Source organism: Dama dama, chromosome 9 (genome assembly GCF_033118175.1).
Source record: "Dama dama isolate Ldn47 chromosome 9, ASM3311817v1, whole genome shotgun sequence".
In the NCBI taxonomy this organism is placed as follows: domain Eukaryota; kingdom Metazoa; phylum Chordata; class Mammalia; order Artiodactyla; family Cervidae; genus Dama; species Dama dama.
This window is the reverse complement of record NC_083689.1, coordinates 85,308,112-85,325,221: the sequence shown is the minus strand read 5'-3', so window position 1 is coordinate 85,325,221 and position 17,110 is coordinate 85,308,112. Positions and strand designations below refer to the sequence as shown.

The 17,110-nt window shown below is 36.6% G+C and overlaps 1 protein-coding gene across 3 annotated transcripts in view; it reads left to right on the top strand.

The window, feature by feature from the left end:
* The window catches only part of EDIL3 (EGF like repeats and discoidin domains 3), a 457,861-nt gene that overhangs the window by 235,768 nt on the left and 204,983 nt on the right, over window positions 1-17,110 (top strand). For 2 of the 3 annotated variants that reach the window (XM_061151963.1, XM_061151962.1), the window contains one exon: window positions 11,796-11,909. The exons of the other annotated variant lie outside the window; for it this stretch is intronic. In XM_061151963.1, the coding sequence (XP_061007946.1) occupies window positions 11,796-11,909 (114 nt within the window). The remainder of the gene's footprint in view (window positions 1-11,795; window positions 11,910-17,110) is intronic. 3 annotated transcript variants of the gene reach the window in all.

Here is a 17,110-nt window from a genome sequence, read left to right as displayed (position 1 = left end):
GTTACTGTCAATGTTTAAAAAAAAATCATGGTCATTAACTGAAAGAGACACATGTACCCCAATGTTCATCGCAGCACTGTTTATAATAGCCAGGACATGGAAGCAACCTAGATGCCCATAAGCAGACGAATAGATAAGAAAGCTATGGTACATATACACAATGGAATATTACTCAGCCATTAAAAAGAATACATTTGAATCAGTTCTAATGAGATGAATGAAACTGGAGCCCATTATACAGAGTGAAGTAAGCCAGAAAGATAAAGACCAATACAGTATACTAACACATATATATGGAATTTAGAAAGATGGTAACGATAACCCTATATGCAAGACAGAAAAAGAGACACAGATGTATAGAACAGACTTTTGGACTCTATGGGAGAAAGCAAGGGTGGGATGATCTGAGAGAATAGCATTGAAACATATATATTATCAAGTGTGAAACAGATCGCCAGTCCAGGTTGGATGCATGAGACAAGTGCTCAGGGCTGGTGCACTGGGATGACCCAGAGGGATGGGATGGGGAGGGAGGTGGGAGGCAGGATCAGGATGGGGAACACATGTAAATCCATGGCTGATTCATGTCAATGTATGGCAAAAACCACTACAATATTGTAAAGTAATTAGCCTCCAACTAATAGAAATAGATGAAAAAAAAAAAATCATGGTCATTGAAGAGAAAAATAATTCAGCCTGGTGAGTTGAAAGTTTTAATTTACTCCCTTAAAAAAATCTCTTGATAAAAATATCTTAAAATGATATATTGGTATTAAGCCCTTCTACTTACAACGTGTATATGAAATAAATGATTGACTGCAAGTTTCATGTGTATTGTATCCTCAAAAATATTATGAATTAAGTTGCTGGTAGAAGTGCAAGTTGGTGCAACCACTTAAAAACCAATTCGGCATTATCTACTAAAATATATAAATGACTCAGCCATTTCATTCCTGGGTATACCCAGAGAAAGTTCTATACACTTATGTACAAGGGCACTCATGGATGCTTTATTTTTAACAACATAAGTGCAATTAACAATAGAAAGGTAAAATGCATTGTCATATATTTTACAGTGAAATATCATAAAGCAGTGAAAATGAACTCACTGCAGCTACCTATAGAACCATTGTGAATGAAGCAGCAAACAAAAGAGCACATGTTGAATGATTTCTTTTTTTTAGTATAAATTTCAAATACAAGATAAGGTAAAAATAAAAGGTACTATTTAGGAATGTGTATTTAGGCAACAAAACTCTAAACCATACAAAGAGTGAGCCTGGGATTGCCATAATAAGCAGGAAATCAGTTTGTGAGGGTGGAGAAGAAGTTGTGAATGGAAAGACAAAGGAAGGCTCTGAAGGCTGGCTTTATTCTTGTGTTTGACCTTGGTGACTGTCACACAGATTGTCTCTTAACAATAACTCATTTAAGTCTATTGCTCTGCGTATGTGTTATCTTGCAAACAAAGACTTTTAAAAATGTGCATTATCTCATTTGAAAAATAAAAATTCCAACTGTACAGGTATAAAATAGATCCATGTCCTCTCTAAAGAAACAAAAATGTATTCTTTTCATCAAAATGTAAGGTTAAAAGGCAAGTATAAAAGAATGTAAGAGCCAAAGATGTCCACTTCTAAATAGCCAAGGATGTGGATTTCAGGAATAAGAGTTTGAGAAAAATTGCTGAAGGAACAAAAGAATTAGGGAAAAGAAGTGTTCCAAACTTAAGATTTTAGTACTGGACTTTTTGGCATAGAATAGCAATCCTAATACTACTCCATCCCTGTTCAGTCATATCCCACTCTTTGTGACTGTCTATGGGATTCTTCAGGCAAGAACATTGGAGTGGGTTGCCATATCCTCTAGGGCATCTTCTCCAGCCAGAAATCGAATCCACATTTCCTATGTATCCTGCATTGGCAGGTAGATTCTTCACCACCTAACCACTGGGAATCCCACTACATTTACAGATCAAGGACTAGATAGTATGACTTTTCCGCCCTCCTCAGCAATAGAGTGCTACCTTGAAAGCAACCATGAAGTGAAGATGAAAGACTTTCATATTTCCTAGTAGTGCTGAAGTTAACTGGTGAATAGTGCAGATTCTGAAGACAAATTATCTGGGTTTTAATTTCAGTTTTACCATATGTGTGACTCTGGGCAAGCTTTTTATATTTTCAATGTGTCAAGTCACTCATCTGGAAAACATTTATGATAATAGTAAGTAGCTCAAAAGGTGTGATAATAAATGCAAAATGCTTAAAACAATGTTTGGCTCATAGTACAAGTGGGTTGACAAGCTAATTGTTGACAATAGGTTGTCATCCCAAAGTACTATTTGTCTATACTTAATATAAATTGCAGAGTTATTTTTAAGAAATTAATTCTAGAGCTAAAGTTTCTATGTATTCAAAGTATAACTGTGTATCAATGCCTATTATTTAAATGTGGCATTGCTTGTATGCTTTTAGTGGCTCATTATTTTTAGTATAAGTTACTGTCTGTCATTGTTGCTTATTACTGTTATTGAAGAGAAAAATAATTCAACCTGGTGCATTGGAAGTTTCAGTTTACTCCTTTAAAAGCTTCTCTTGATAAAAGTATGTGTCTTAAAATAATATATCAGTGTTAAACTCTCTACTTACAACTTGAATATGTAGTGAAATAAGTGGTTATGGTAAGTTTCACGCATGTTATGTATTCCAAACTGTTTTGAATTAATTTGCTGATAAGAGTTCAAATTTTCCCCCAATTCTTTTATTCATCCTAGTAATTTTTCTCAAACTCTTAAGTGATTCTGGCTTAATGAATATCTTAATATTTTATTTCTGAAATCCCCAACTGCTTGTCTATTTAGAAGTGGGTTTCTTTGGCTCTTACATAGCTGAAGTATATATACAAGTAAAGCTATATAAGTAATACACTGAAGCTTACATACAGGTAAACTCTAAAGATTATGAACTGTTTTGCTGAATTCAAGCAACAAATTTTAGTTTGAGCAAAAGCCTGAGGAGGACTCATTTGTCAATAATGATTTTCTACTGCAGGTAGTTTTCCTTAGGGTCTGCTGAATATACAAAATGGAAAGCATGGCCATATTGCTGAAATTAAATTGCTTATATAAAAGGAAAGAAAGAAAATATGGAGAGATCATATTCTAGTTGACAATGCAAGTAGGATATCCAAATAAAATATAGGATGGCAAGGTGAATTTGAATTGCACATAAAAAATTTTTTGATAAGCTATGAATCAAATATTGCATGGACATCTTGTATTTTTATTTGCTGAATCTGGCACCCTAAATATTAGGAAGTTTCTATGCATTTAAAATCAAGCTTGATGTTTAAAAATGCATGCTCTAGTCATCTTGTTATATGTATGGTCTGAGTGATATAGAGTCAATATAAATTTCCCTTCCAAGTTTCTGAATTATTTTTCCAAATGTTACTAGTAATGAAATTCCAGAATGAATGAGCTTATAAAACCATAGATCTATTGAATCCTTGCCCCCCTTTCCACTCTTCTTAAATTCTCTATTAACTTCTCAGTATCCAAGAACTGAAGTTCAAACTCCTTAACTTGATTTGTAAGGGTGTAAAAATCTAGTCGCAGACTAGCTAGTCACCACCATCCCTAGTAGTTCCACACACGTAGCCCATGTGCATATCCAAACATTTGAAAGTGCTCAGTTCTCACTGAAAACATTGTGTCCTTTTATGTTCCCTCCCACTTTAACACATCTAAAAATCTCCTGCTAATCCTTTAAGCACGAACCAAATATTGCCTTCTTTAAGCATTCTTCCACATCTCCTCTAGGGAAAGCTGTTGCCTCATCTGTGATCACAGTACATTTTGTTCATAATGATATGTAGCACACATTTTATTATAATTATCTCTCTGGATAGACTTATAGGAGGTGAGACACTCTTAGACGAGGAGCTATCCCTATTCCCTGATGTATCCTATGATATATTTTAGAATCTGATTCATGGAAGGTGCTCACCAGAGTTTTAATGAATGAAGGAATGAGTGAGTGAGTGAATGGGTGAGAGAAAAGCAACCATGTGCATCGTAGCTGTGCTTCCCATGTGAATCCCAACTCATTTAGCCAGTTATGGATTTTTGATATAGAAGAAAAAATCCAAAATAGTTGAACCTTAGTATTAACCACTAAAATTGAGAGAGCTGCTAGCAAATTAATTTAACATGCATCTGACAGAATAGAGTAATTAATTTTGGATAGACCATTATGGATATGCAAAAATATATAAATTATATCACACATAATAAAAGTAGGAAATTGGGAAACATATAAGTTTTATACTTGGAGCAAAGAACTATGGGGCAATGAGGAGTCACTCTCAGATCTGCAGAATAAGAAGATGCTTATTATTTTAAAAAAATAACTTGCAGAGTAATCAGTTCTTACTTAACATAACTCAGAAGTGTTTTCCACAGTCAGAGAGACTCCTCTCAAACTCAACATTGTCTAGCCTGCTAGAGTAATTTAGTTATTGATATTTGAAATTTCTTTGAGAAGCGGCATCTATTTTTTTAGAGCACTTGTCACTTTGTACTGTAACTGATCATATTTTTGTCTGTCTACTGTACTGTAAGAACCTTGAGGAAAGTAAGGGGCCATGATATATTAATCTTCGCATTCTTGGAACCTAGCATAGAACTGAGGATGGGTGGATGGATAGATGGGCTTATACACAGAGGTTCTATGTGCTGTCAACCCTGGTTACCCTTAGAATCTTTAGTTGACTGTTTGACAATAAAATGTATAACATAAATATGCCTTCACTCCACTCAAGTCCATTTAAATTAGAATCTCTAGTGGGGTGGCTTTATATCTGGTGTATTTTAAAGTTCTAACTTTTAAAGGAAGCATTGCTCTAAATCCATTTTCCTTAATAGAACCCCTTTAGAAGTAGGCTGGTACATCTGCCCCAATCAAGGAACTCACTGTCCTAGAACACATGGAGATTCCCCAGGTCTCTAATATTCTCAGTTCTTTCTTACCAATCAGCAACTATTTATTGCAGGTCAACTTTCTATGCCACATGCCCCCAAGGTAATGTTCTTTGCAATGGTTTGCTCTTTGGTAAAAAATTTGACCAGAGATATTGGTTCATTTTTGGCATCTACCGTGTTTTTCATATAGCTTTTTAAATGAATTTCTTCAAGGCCTCTAATATTTGAGTTGTATCACCCTCTTGATTACCCCTCCCTCAACCTTCCTTCCATATTCCCTGGTTTTGGCTTTTTAAGTATCTTGGAATGGCTGTCTTATCTTGCTGGCCAAATATCTGATTAAGACAGATAAAGCCTTACTGAAATAATTTTATATGGAAACATTCTAGAGAATTGTGGTTACCAGTAGCAGAGGTTTTTGCACCAAAATTGAGGTCCCAAAATAAGTTTCAGGATGCCATACAGATGAGCATAGAATACTATCTTTGTTAGTACATGGTGATGGGTAAATACCTCTTGGATATTTTTTTACACTGTTGTTCTTGGTAATGAAATTTATCAATAAATTATTATAAAAGGTTTGCGTGTGATATATTCTGATTGAAGAAGACTCATTTTAACTTGCTATTTTAAAAGGAATTGCTAGCAATATATCAAAAGGCCAGATCAAAACAGTGTTCAAGCACATATAATTAAAAATATACTGTCTTGTCCCAGAAATGATTGGGGAATCCTATAGATTATTCTGATTATGACATAATGAAATTCAGTATCTGAGTGGAGGACAGAATTCCTAGAAATTCATAATTTATTCAGCCTTAAAAGAGAAATTGGATAAGCATAGTCTTTAGATAAGAAAAAAAATAAAAGGTCAAATTTTAAAAGACAGTCACTCACAGGAGGTCTGGAGACTATTTAATCACTAATGGGGAGCCCAGGGAAGATAGGTTGTTAAGGATCAAAAATAGCAGACTCTTGAAAATAAGCTCTTGCTGGCTAATTAACAGTCAATAACAATATTGCAGCACAAAAGACAACCTGAGGGAAGGGAATAAGGGAGCCAAGGAATTATGTCTTTGGGAAGAAAAAAAGGGCTTAATTATGGTGTCCTTTTAATATATCAAAATGAGGGTGCTCAGCCTGACAATCAGTTGCTCTTTCTTGATGCTCATGGGACCTGAATATACTTGGGGATCAAAAGGAGGTCATTTCCCGACTCAAGAGGAGGTTACATGGATTTCTGTCCTAAAAAGGATTCGATGTCCTAGTCTAAATGATGGTCCATATAGAAAACATTCCAGGCCAAGTTGGCAAAGTAAATGTAGTTGAACAACTGGGGCTAGATGGTGCCCACCTCGGGATCTCTGGAGAGAGGCAAGGGTAAGCTGGGACTCTGATGGCCCGTGAGTGCAACGTGCAGTCACTTCCATTTTGCATGTTGCAAATGGGAGCCAGTTTGAAAACTAATTAATTAATTAACTATTTAGTCCATTCATTTTGAAAGTTTCCACTGGACATCCTAGCAAATTAGACTCCAGAAATCTCCATTTCATCTCTGGCCAGTTGGTGGAGTCTATAATGAAGAATGGGATTACAGATTATTTAAATATAATTATCTGAGAAGAAGCAGCAGCATTTCTGTGGCAAGAATCATGCCCAGAGAATTCACTGTTTTTTGAAGACACAGATAAAGGAACTAGCAAATATTGGGTTGGCCAAAAAGTTAATTTGGGTTTTTCTATAAGTTATGGAAAAGCCCAAATGAACTTTGTGGCCAATCCAATATAATTTTGATTTTAAAAACTCTGTGGTAACCTACTACTCTGAAGTCAATTTCATGGGCTTGGGGCTACATTTTGCACAGTGATGGGTCTAACGAAGATCAAGAAAAAAATAGCCAAAGTAACTGAGCATGTCTCATGATGCAGATGTGTGTAAGTTCGTGAGTACTCAGAATGATCATAACGAATATATGTGTTTTGCAATTACTAGACTTCTTTACAGTGACACCACCAGAGAATGCATGGGTTTACATTATTTCTGTTAGCAAAAAGCCAATCCTAAGAGGAAAGACTGCAGCATACCTTCCCAAATCTGTGTAAGGTGGGCTAAGGGCAAAATAATGGTAAAGATAAAGAAACTAAGTTATGCATATAATACTAATGAGTTTCTGTATTTACGATAGAAAAGGGGTCTGGAAACCCTTGTAAAGTACTTTTTGTTTCAAAGATATATATGCTATTGTGATCAACTATCTGCTCTCTCATCTGTTTTCCCCCTTCCTTTCTTTACTTTGCTTTTTAATTTCTTCACACACATGCATCATGAGTTTATATCTGGGAATTCGTGCTCAACTCTTAGTACTGTCCTTCAGTCAGCTAGAGGGTAGGCAGCAAAGTTTAATGTTTTCAGTGAGGAATCAGGATTCAGCTGGATGTGCTGTAAAATCTAGCTCTGAATGATGCTACTTTTAAAAACAATTATCAGGAAGCAGTCATAGAACTAAAAAAACTCAAAAAGTAATAATTATAAATGAACTATAAAAATAACCAAGTATGGAAATTCCTATTTTATATGGAATTGCTGTATCAAACTTTTCTTAGTTACAAAATACTTTAAAATATCTCATTGTATTTGAAATTCAGTGTTGTTCAGTTGCTAAGTCATATCTGACTCTTGCGACCCCATGGACTGCAGCAGGCCAGACTTTCCTGTCCTTCATTGTCTCCTGGGGTTTGCTCAAATTCATGTCCATTGAGTCTGTGATGCCAAGTCCATTTCATCCTCTGCCTCTGCCCCCTTCTCCTTTTGCCTTCAGTCTTTCCCAGCATCAGAGTCTTTTCTGATGAGTCAGCTCTTCCATCAGGTGGCTAAAGCATTGGAGGTTCAACTTTAGCATCAGTCCTTCCAGTGAATATTTAGGGTTGATTTCCTTTAGGATTGACTGGTTTGATCTCCTTGCAGTCCAAGGGACTCTCAAGAGTCTTCTCTAGCACCACAATTCAGACGCATCAATTATTGGTGATCAGCCTTCTTTATGGTCCAACTCCCACAACCAGACCTGACAACTAGAAAAACCATAGTTTTGACTATATGGACCTTTGTCAGCAAAATGGTGTCTCTGCTTTTAAATACACTGAGTTTGTCATAGCTTTCCTCCCAAGCAGCAAGCATCTTTTAATTTCATGCTTGTAGTCACGGTCCACGGTGATTTTGGAGCCCAAGATATGAGGACTTTTTTCTGGAAATGATAATGGCATGATCTATGACAAAGAGAGATGTATGTGATTTATTACAAAGGAGTTTAACTTTCATTTCATTACATTATATTCTGTGAACATTTATATCCAGTCTTTAATTAAACATGATTTATCCAAATTGAGGTCTGTTTCCATTTAGATTGCTTTCAGTGTTAATCACTGTGCAAATAGCCTTCATGCTGTAAGAACTCTTACATTATACTGATATATAAAAGCTCCTGTGTAATTTGCATCTGTTATCTGAGCCAACATGTTACTAGGTGTGTACATAGAAATGTTTTACTCATTTTGCTACTTTATTAAAGTATGAAACTCAATATAATGTTTTTAATTTTATGAATTTAGGTTAAGGTAGTTAGTTTTATTTAAAAATGCATTAACAGTAAAAGGTCTTTTTTTTTTTTTTAATCACAAACTGAATAATGGCTAGAAAACATTTTTTCTTCAGCAAATGCAATTTCAGTTCATTCCACCTCAAGTTAAAACCCTGGGTAAAGGTGTAACTGTATTTTTAGAAACAAATATTGTTAATTTTAACATCATTGTTGGTGATTGTAGAACCCAGTGTGAAGAACAAGTAGATAGAAATTCAAAGGTTGATTAATCTCAATTAAATTCACATTCTCCTGTGTAAAGTACTACTTACTGTTTAAAAACATAGAAGAGATTAGGAAGCAAAGAAATATGGTGTGTGCATATCCTAAAAGTATATATAGTAACTCTTGATTGGTCTCATATCATCAGCTGTGAAGATTTCCTTCTATTAACATTTTAAAGCTGCAAGAGCTGAGTTTGATTTTACTTGTGATATAGGCCAATATTGAAATGAGAAATGCTCAGGTAAGGTAATTCTCTTACACGAGAATTAAAATGTATGTTGTATCCCTTAGCTTCAAATCCTGGATGGGTCTCTATGCAGCTTTCCTGCATTCATTTCTTAAGTCCATTCCGTATGTGGCTTTTCTAGGTCTTTCTAGGAAACAAGGGTACAGAAGCTCCCCTCCCAGCCAGCTCCACGTCTTCAGTGTCAAAAGAGAAAGCCTGGCTCCCTTAGCTGACACTGGGCATTCGTGGTATTCTGGCCCCTACCTACATCCCCATACTTGGGTTCTAGCACCCTCCTTCCCACTCTCTGCTCCAGACAAACTCCTGTTGGTATACCTGAACAACCATCGTGTCATGAACATTCCTCTTCAAGGTTGTGACTCATTCTGGATCCCTGCTTGGCAATATTAATACAATACCCTCTTCATCCTGTTTTTATTAATCCTAACTGAAACGTCTCCTCAAGTCCAAGATCAAATTTTATTTCCCTTACGTGGTCTTTTTCAGACATTAATATTCAGTAGCACCTTGGTATATGTATATATATGTATACACACACACACACACATATATATAAGAATACTTTTTTATGTCTAACTTTACAAAATAAGGCAATGTATTCTTTAAGACATGAAGATTTCACTTTTTATTGGCCACTGACATACCTAACCTGAAACAAATTGTCGTAGATATGATATAGGCAAAGACACACTAGGCATGTTCCAAAGTAGCCAGTTATTGCCCCTACCTTGTACTGAGCAGGTAAGAAAATAAATAACACAGTGATTTCTGTGCCACTTTCAAAATTTAATGAAAATATGTTTCATGTTCATCCCATATAAATAAAGACTAGATGAATTTTTGAGGGAAAAAAGAGCTAAATATTTCATCAGTTGAGAAAAATGAATAAACGACATATTCTTTCTTTAGTTCTTTCCTTCCTTCCTTCTTCCTCTCTTGAAAGTTTTAGTGTCAAAAATTTGAGTCTATTATATTTTATAGTACACAGCTGTTTCTTAGAATGATCAAATTCTTATTTAATCCTATTATTTGATATTATATTTGCTTAAAATGGGATTCCCAGGTGGCTCAGGTGGTAAAAAATCCACTTGCCACCCTGGGTTGGAAAGATCCCCTGGAGATGGAAATGGCAACCCACTCCAGTATTCTTGTCTGGAGAATCCCATGGACACAGGAGCCTGGCGCCCTACCGTCCATGAACTAGCAAAGAGTCAGACATGATTGAGCTCTCTGGCGTGGTTTAAATGATTTAGATTATTTCTGAACACAGTCATGAATTATCTCTACTCTCAAGGTGTAGCAGTTGACCAGAAACCAAAAAGGACCAGAAATCTTTTATAAAGTGGTCACCTGCCTAAAGAAATTTAGACCAAACTTTGCCATAACCTGAGAATAAGAGGGTGACCAAATCTGCTTCCAGAAGGAGATGCTGTTTTTAAGAAAGAAGTTAAAGGAAAAGAAAAAATAGAGGTTTTCTAATATTTTGTCCTCATTTAATATTGAGAGGGTAATTTAATGATCTTATTGTTTTAAGCACCGTGAAAACCCAGAACTTTAGAATAGCTTCTGATATGTTTATCAGAAGACATATTACATATCTGAAATAATTTTCTTCAGATTGCACCACTATTTTGTTAGATATTTGATCAAGCAATATTTACTGGGCACTAGTGGTCTTCTAAAGGTGTGGGGCATTTTAGGGGGTAGAGAGAACCGTACTGGACAGGGCCTGCACTTGTCAAGTTCACAGATTGACCGTGAGAGGGAAAGGCATACAGACAGACAATTCCCAAGGAAGAGCACTTAGGTATATAAGAAGCAGTTGTGGGAATAGGAGCAGAGCAGGTGTTCAGTTGAAACAGATGATAGGAAGGGAAGGCAGTGCAGAGCTGTGTACGTCCTCCAATTACTTTCCTAGTTCCCGCAGAACCAAACCCAGCGCTGTGCTTAGAGGAAATGATGTGCAAATATCGGTGATTGATACTTCACTGAGTTCATCATTATTCCTTTTTTTTTGTTCAAAATCCCATTTACTGTCCCTGTTATCCAAAATTAGCTTAGAATTTAGAATAATTTGCTGAATGTTTCTCATATCATATGATTTTTCATCAAGTATAATAATAGTATATAAAAAGGTAAATCCCTTTAGTCATCCTAACTTTAGAAACCCTTGAATGAAATTAGGAAATGATCGTCATTTACATTTATTATACTTTGCATGTAACAAGCTTTAGCTATTAACTCTAATTTGCTTCTCATCGCATTCATCAAAGGCGAACTATTTAGAAACTAAAACATCTCTGTCAGTTAGAATTTTAATGAATTAAGATGAAATGAGACAGTGTTAATTGGCAGTGGTTGCTGCTGGGGAGGTTTCTAGATCTTGTAAGTGATACCAATTCATTTCTCGATCAGGGTTAATTTGTTTGATTTAATTCTAAGGATACACTGAATATTTCCCCAACTAGTCATGTTTATTTTCAGGATTATAGAGTGTTTTAGTTCTGTTGGGTTTGGATTCTCAATTCCATTTGAACTTGACTTAGTTTGATTGTTAATAAATTGTCTGTTGTAAGCACCGATTATATTATTGACGAGACATACACACACGACATTATTTTACCTTCTCTTATTTGAAATGCCTAAAACCTTCTAAAAATCTATCTTTTTTCACCAGTAATTCTCTCTCTTCTTCCTATTTTCCTCAGATATAAATGAATGCGAAGCTGAGCCCTGCAAAAATGGTGGGATATGTACAGACCTTGTTGCTAACTATTCCTGTGAGTGCCCAGGGGAATTCATGGGAAGAAATTGTCAATACAGTAAGTATTCACATATATGTGAATATCTATATATGTATATATATAGCCTCTGTTTGCATCATCTTCACTTATTATGGAATTTGGGTCAAAATCAGTAATAATTTGCTTCCAGAGTTTATAATATATCAAAATGTGCATTTCATATTTGTTGTTATCAAATATAATAAGAGCATCATATGATAACAGCAATCAAATGTTTTAGTGTACGTATATACCCCTGGGTGGGTCTCAGAGCATGATAGGAGTACGATCGGTTACCTTGTGACCTCAAAGGAGCGCAACAGTTCCTTAAAGATACAAGTGCATCACTTCTATGAGCCTCATTTTGGCTTTTGAATATATATAGGACCTAATTTCGATGAACATGAGTTTGAGTAAACTCCGGGAGTTGGTGATGGACAGGGAGGCCTGGCGTGCTGTGATTCATGGGGTCACAAATAGTTGGACACGACTGAGTGACTGAACTGAACTAAGGACCTAATTTCCTTCCAGACTGGTTATTCTGGTTCAAACAATAAATTCAGAGCATTCTAACCAGATAACCTTTGTCACAAATAAAAGGTAGAGATTAATGAGGATTCATGTTAAGCTAGCCTATAGATTAGTAAGAATTTTAAACACCATTTATTTGTCTTCTTGGAAGCCTAAGTCTGTAAGGTCTTGAAGTGATGGATCAAATTATAGGACAATAATTTGCCCGAAGTGTTTACCATGAAGCACAGAGCACCCTACCTTTCTGAAAACAAACAAACAAAAGCTAGGGAGAAGTAATAACAGGACTGTAGTTGGTGGAAGGAGACCAGAATTGCGCACAAATACTTGCTATTTGAGAACAGTAGTGGTGTAGTTTATTGATTGTGGGACATTTTTAGAAACTTCATAGTGCTATGGCTTTGATGTATATAATGATGTTAGAGCATCGTAACATTATGCAAGTTCAGAATGCAAATGGCAGATGAGAATTCAGACATGGAAACTAAGACACGTGGGCTATGTGGTTTTCCCAGGCTCTCAAAGTTAGTGCCAAAAGCAGAACTGGAAGGAATCTAGAGTCAGGTCTTAAGATTCCAAATTCCGTATATTTTTCTCTAAATCAAGATGTCTCTGTAGATAGAGCTGAACATGGTAAACTTGAAAGCACCTTCCACGTCTACTGTCTTATACACACACATACACGCACACTTGCGCTCACTCACTTCTTCCCTCTCTCCCTGTCTCTTTCTATTCTCTTTCTCTTTAGCCAGAGTAACAATTTTATTTCTCACTTTTCCCTCTCTATTCCCCTTTGACAATGGTAATTTACAAAATAAAACAAGGAAAATTATTGAAGAATTGATTTGGGTTATGTATTTAGACAAGATGATCTAGGGATTCTCATCACCCTAGCCCTGAAAATCTTCATGAAAATGATGAAATTGTGAATATCAAAGAAGTACTTTCGATTGAGCAAAATTTTTCTAAGCTTGAAAATAATTGAAGGGTGCTTCTCTGGTGGCTCAGTGGTAAAGAATCCACCTGGAGACACTGGTTTGATCCCTGATTCGGGAAGATCCCACATGCCATGAAGCCAACTAAGCCCGTGTACCACAGCTAGTAATCCCGTGTTCTCGAGCTCTGGAGCCACGACTACATATATACTCATATGCCCTAGAGCCTGTGCTCCTCAGCGAGAGAAGCCTGCTCCCTGCAACTAGAGAGTAGCCCCCACTTGCCGCAACTAGAAAAAAGCTTGCACAGCAATGAAGACTAAGTATAGTCGTAAATGAATAAAACTAATCAAAAAATGAAAATAATTGGAGAAGGACATGGAGCACAAGTTAATAAAGGAAGGTTCAGCGTGGATGAATGGAAGGAATGGAGAGTCTGAGGATGCAGAATATTCTGGATAACCCATAGCCATCCAGTCATCTAACCTAGCAACCTTCCTACAAAGAGTTTAAATAACCTCCCACTGAGTTAATTCAGTTTCCACTGGTCCTTGGCCCACCCAGACACAGCTCTTGATGAACCTTTGGTTCATGGGGCCTGAATACGACTGCCCAGGGAGCCTTTACCATCTGTATTGATCAAAGAGCAACTAGACAACCAGTTGGTTATGTTATTGTTGTTCAGTAACTAAGTTGTGTCAGACTCTTTGTCCCATGAACTATAGCACACCAGGCTTCCCTATCCTTCCCTGTCTCCCGGAGTTTGCTCCAGTTCATGTCCATTGAGTCACTGATGACCTCCAACCATCTCGTCCTCTGTCACCCCCTTCTCCTCTTGCCCTGAGTATTTCCCAGAATCAGGGTCTTTTTTAATGAGTCTGATCTTTGCATCAGATGGCCAAAGTATTGGAGCTTCAGCATCAGTCCTTCCATTGAATTTTCAGGGTTGATTTACTTTAGAATTGACTGGTTTGATCTCCTTACTATTCAACGGATCCTCAAGAGTCTTCTTCCACACTACAATTTGAAATAGCTCAGGTGGACTTCCATCACCTCCACCTGTTGAAAATGGAAGGAAACCTGGACGTGAGCTAGAAAGTGAAACTGATGACTAAAATTTGTGCATCTCTCCATTAGCAATTTTACTTAAGTCACCACATGTGAAAGTATCCTTGAAAGAAATCTGACAGATTTAGAAGGATGTATCAAAATAGGCTTTGAGCTTAATTGCTCCCAGCTTGCATCTAGTGTCTTCCAATTAGTTTTTGCTACTGTGTTTAACAAAATTTTGTTTTTCTTTGACTTGATTTTGTCTCTCTATAATATCTATATGGGGCTTCCCTGGTGGCTCAGAGGTTAAAACGTCTGCCTGCAATGCAGGAGACCCAGGTTCAATCCCTGGGTCAGGAAGATCCCCTAGAGAAGGAAATGGCAACCCACTCCAATACTCTTGCCTGGAGAATCCCATGGACGGAGGAGCCTGGTAGGCTACAGTCCACGGGGTCGCAAAGAGTCAGACACGACTGAGCGACTTCACTTTCACTTTAATATCTATATGTAAATCCAGACTGCTCTCTGACATGAATGTGATAGTGTGTTATTTATCATATTCTCTGACATTCTGCTGTTCCCTTCTTCATCTCTGTGCCTTGACAGGGATCAAAAAGGATCACGTAAGGTACACTGTTAAATTTGTTCCTCTTGGGGTATTTGTTTTTATTGCATTGATTTGTAAGAATATGTTATAAGGATTCTGATTCTTCCCATTGTCTTTGTTGCTGAGGATATATGGTTTTGCTTTTTTCTGACTTTTTATAATGTTTAGAAAATCCAGAGTAAGAAAGTGCACCTTGCCACAGTGATGATTTAGTGCTTCATATTGAAAACTTAGACCATCCCCTGACTACACAGCATAGAGAAGTACTGCAGGTTACAGCTAGTGCCAGCTCCCAGTTGATTGAGTTTAGTATCTTGGGAGTTGACATTGCAGAGATTACAACCAATTTGCTCACGTCCACTCTGAAGTAAGATTGATAAACTTTCTTCAGGCTTTGTATGCTGTCCCATAGGAATTCCACTAGATCAGTTTATACCTGCAATAATGGGAGGGAAGCCATTTGTTTCAGCAGTTATTTCATGTGAGAGGGAAGAGAGAATGATGGCGATTAAGTGCTTGGTGGGGCAGGGAGCTAGGGTAGGAGTGGGGGTGTGAGGGGGTCGGGGAGGGAAGGGTTAGAGGACATCTGTACCAAAATGCTGTTATCCTTGTGTTCACATTCAAATTGTCTTCAGTCTGACTGGGGCTCCTGCACTTACATTTACCTCACTTGTGCCACTTCTGCCTTTTTAAAATTTTGATTTTATATCAAAGTATAGTTGACAGATATCCACTCCCTTCTTAATTGTACTGATGGGTTTATTGAGATCTGGTATATTTTGCAATGGGGTTATGCAAGTGAACTTGAAATAAGAGTTTCTCATTTTAGGCCATTTCTGCATGGAGGATCGGAGATCACTTATTTATTTCTCACTCATTTCAAATAATCAACAGTCATACGATACTATGATCTTACCAGCTGCTACTACTACTAGCAAGCCTTATATCAAAATATAAAAGTGGTAATTTTGGAGGTTGCATTTCTCACAGTGAAGAAAGACTGATCTTGATATATATATACTTGTCATCAAAAGATTTTTTTTCCAGTCCTTAGCTTTTTCTTTGCCTTTTCCTCATTTTTACCATACCTTCAATTTTAAGCAATTTATTATGACTGACTTTCAGTGTAATTAAATGAAGTATTTTTAATATTAATGATATCCTACATTTTAAAAACCTAAGTATAAATTCATTTATTCACTCATTATTCATTTTCATTTAAACAATTAAAGGCAAGACATTTATGTTGAGATGAGAGTTTAATATTATTTTCAAAATTATTATGTGAATTATTTTTCATAATGTATGTCTTTAATTAATACAGCTATTAAGTACTTTTAGTTTGTAAGGAATAAATTTATATCTAGCTCTATTATAAGATAATGCTTAATTATGTGGTAATAATTATTATGTGTATCAATCACCTGTTAAACATTTTCTGTAACAATAGAATTAGTTCATATGTTAACAACAAATGTTTTAATACTTCGCAAAGAATGTAATTATAACACTGATTATTTCCTAATATCTGTGGGTGAGTTAAGGCAATAATGCATCTGATTTATATAATTTCAGTTTAGATTTCCAGTTATGATTCATACAGCTTATCATTGACTTTGAGAGATCTCAATTATATTTTAGTTTTATCTTTTTTTTTTTACCACAGGGCATTTGGTTAACTTTGATTATTTTAATTTTAATTGAAGTTACTTTTGATTGATATGTGAAAATTTTTAAGATGTTCCCAGGGCCACTCCCTGGTGGCTCAGACAGTAAAGGGTCTGCTTGCAGTGCAGGAGACCCAGGTTCAACCCCTGGGCTGGGAAGATCCCCTCGAGAAGGAAATGGCAACCCACTCCAGTATTCTTGCCTGGGAAAAATCCCACGAACAGAGGAGCCTGGTAGCCTACAGTCCGCGGGGTTGCAAAGAGTTGGACACGACTGAGCAACTTCACTTTCTTTCTTTCTTTCATAGTACCTAATGGGGCTTCCCTGGTAGCTCAGTGGTAAAAAAATCCGCCTGCAATGCAGGAGATACAGGAGACCTGAGTTCGATCCCTGGATTGGGAAGATTCCCTGGAGGAGGAAGTGGAGGCAACCCACTCCAGTATTCTTGC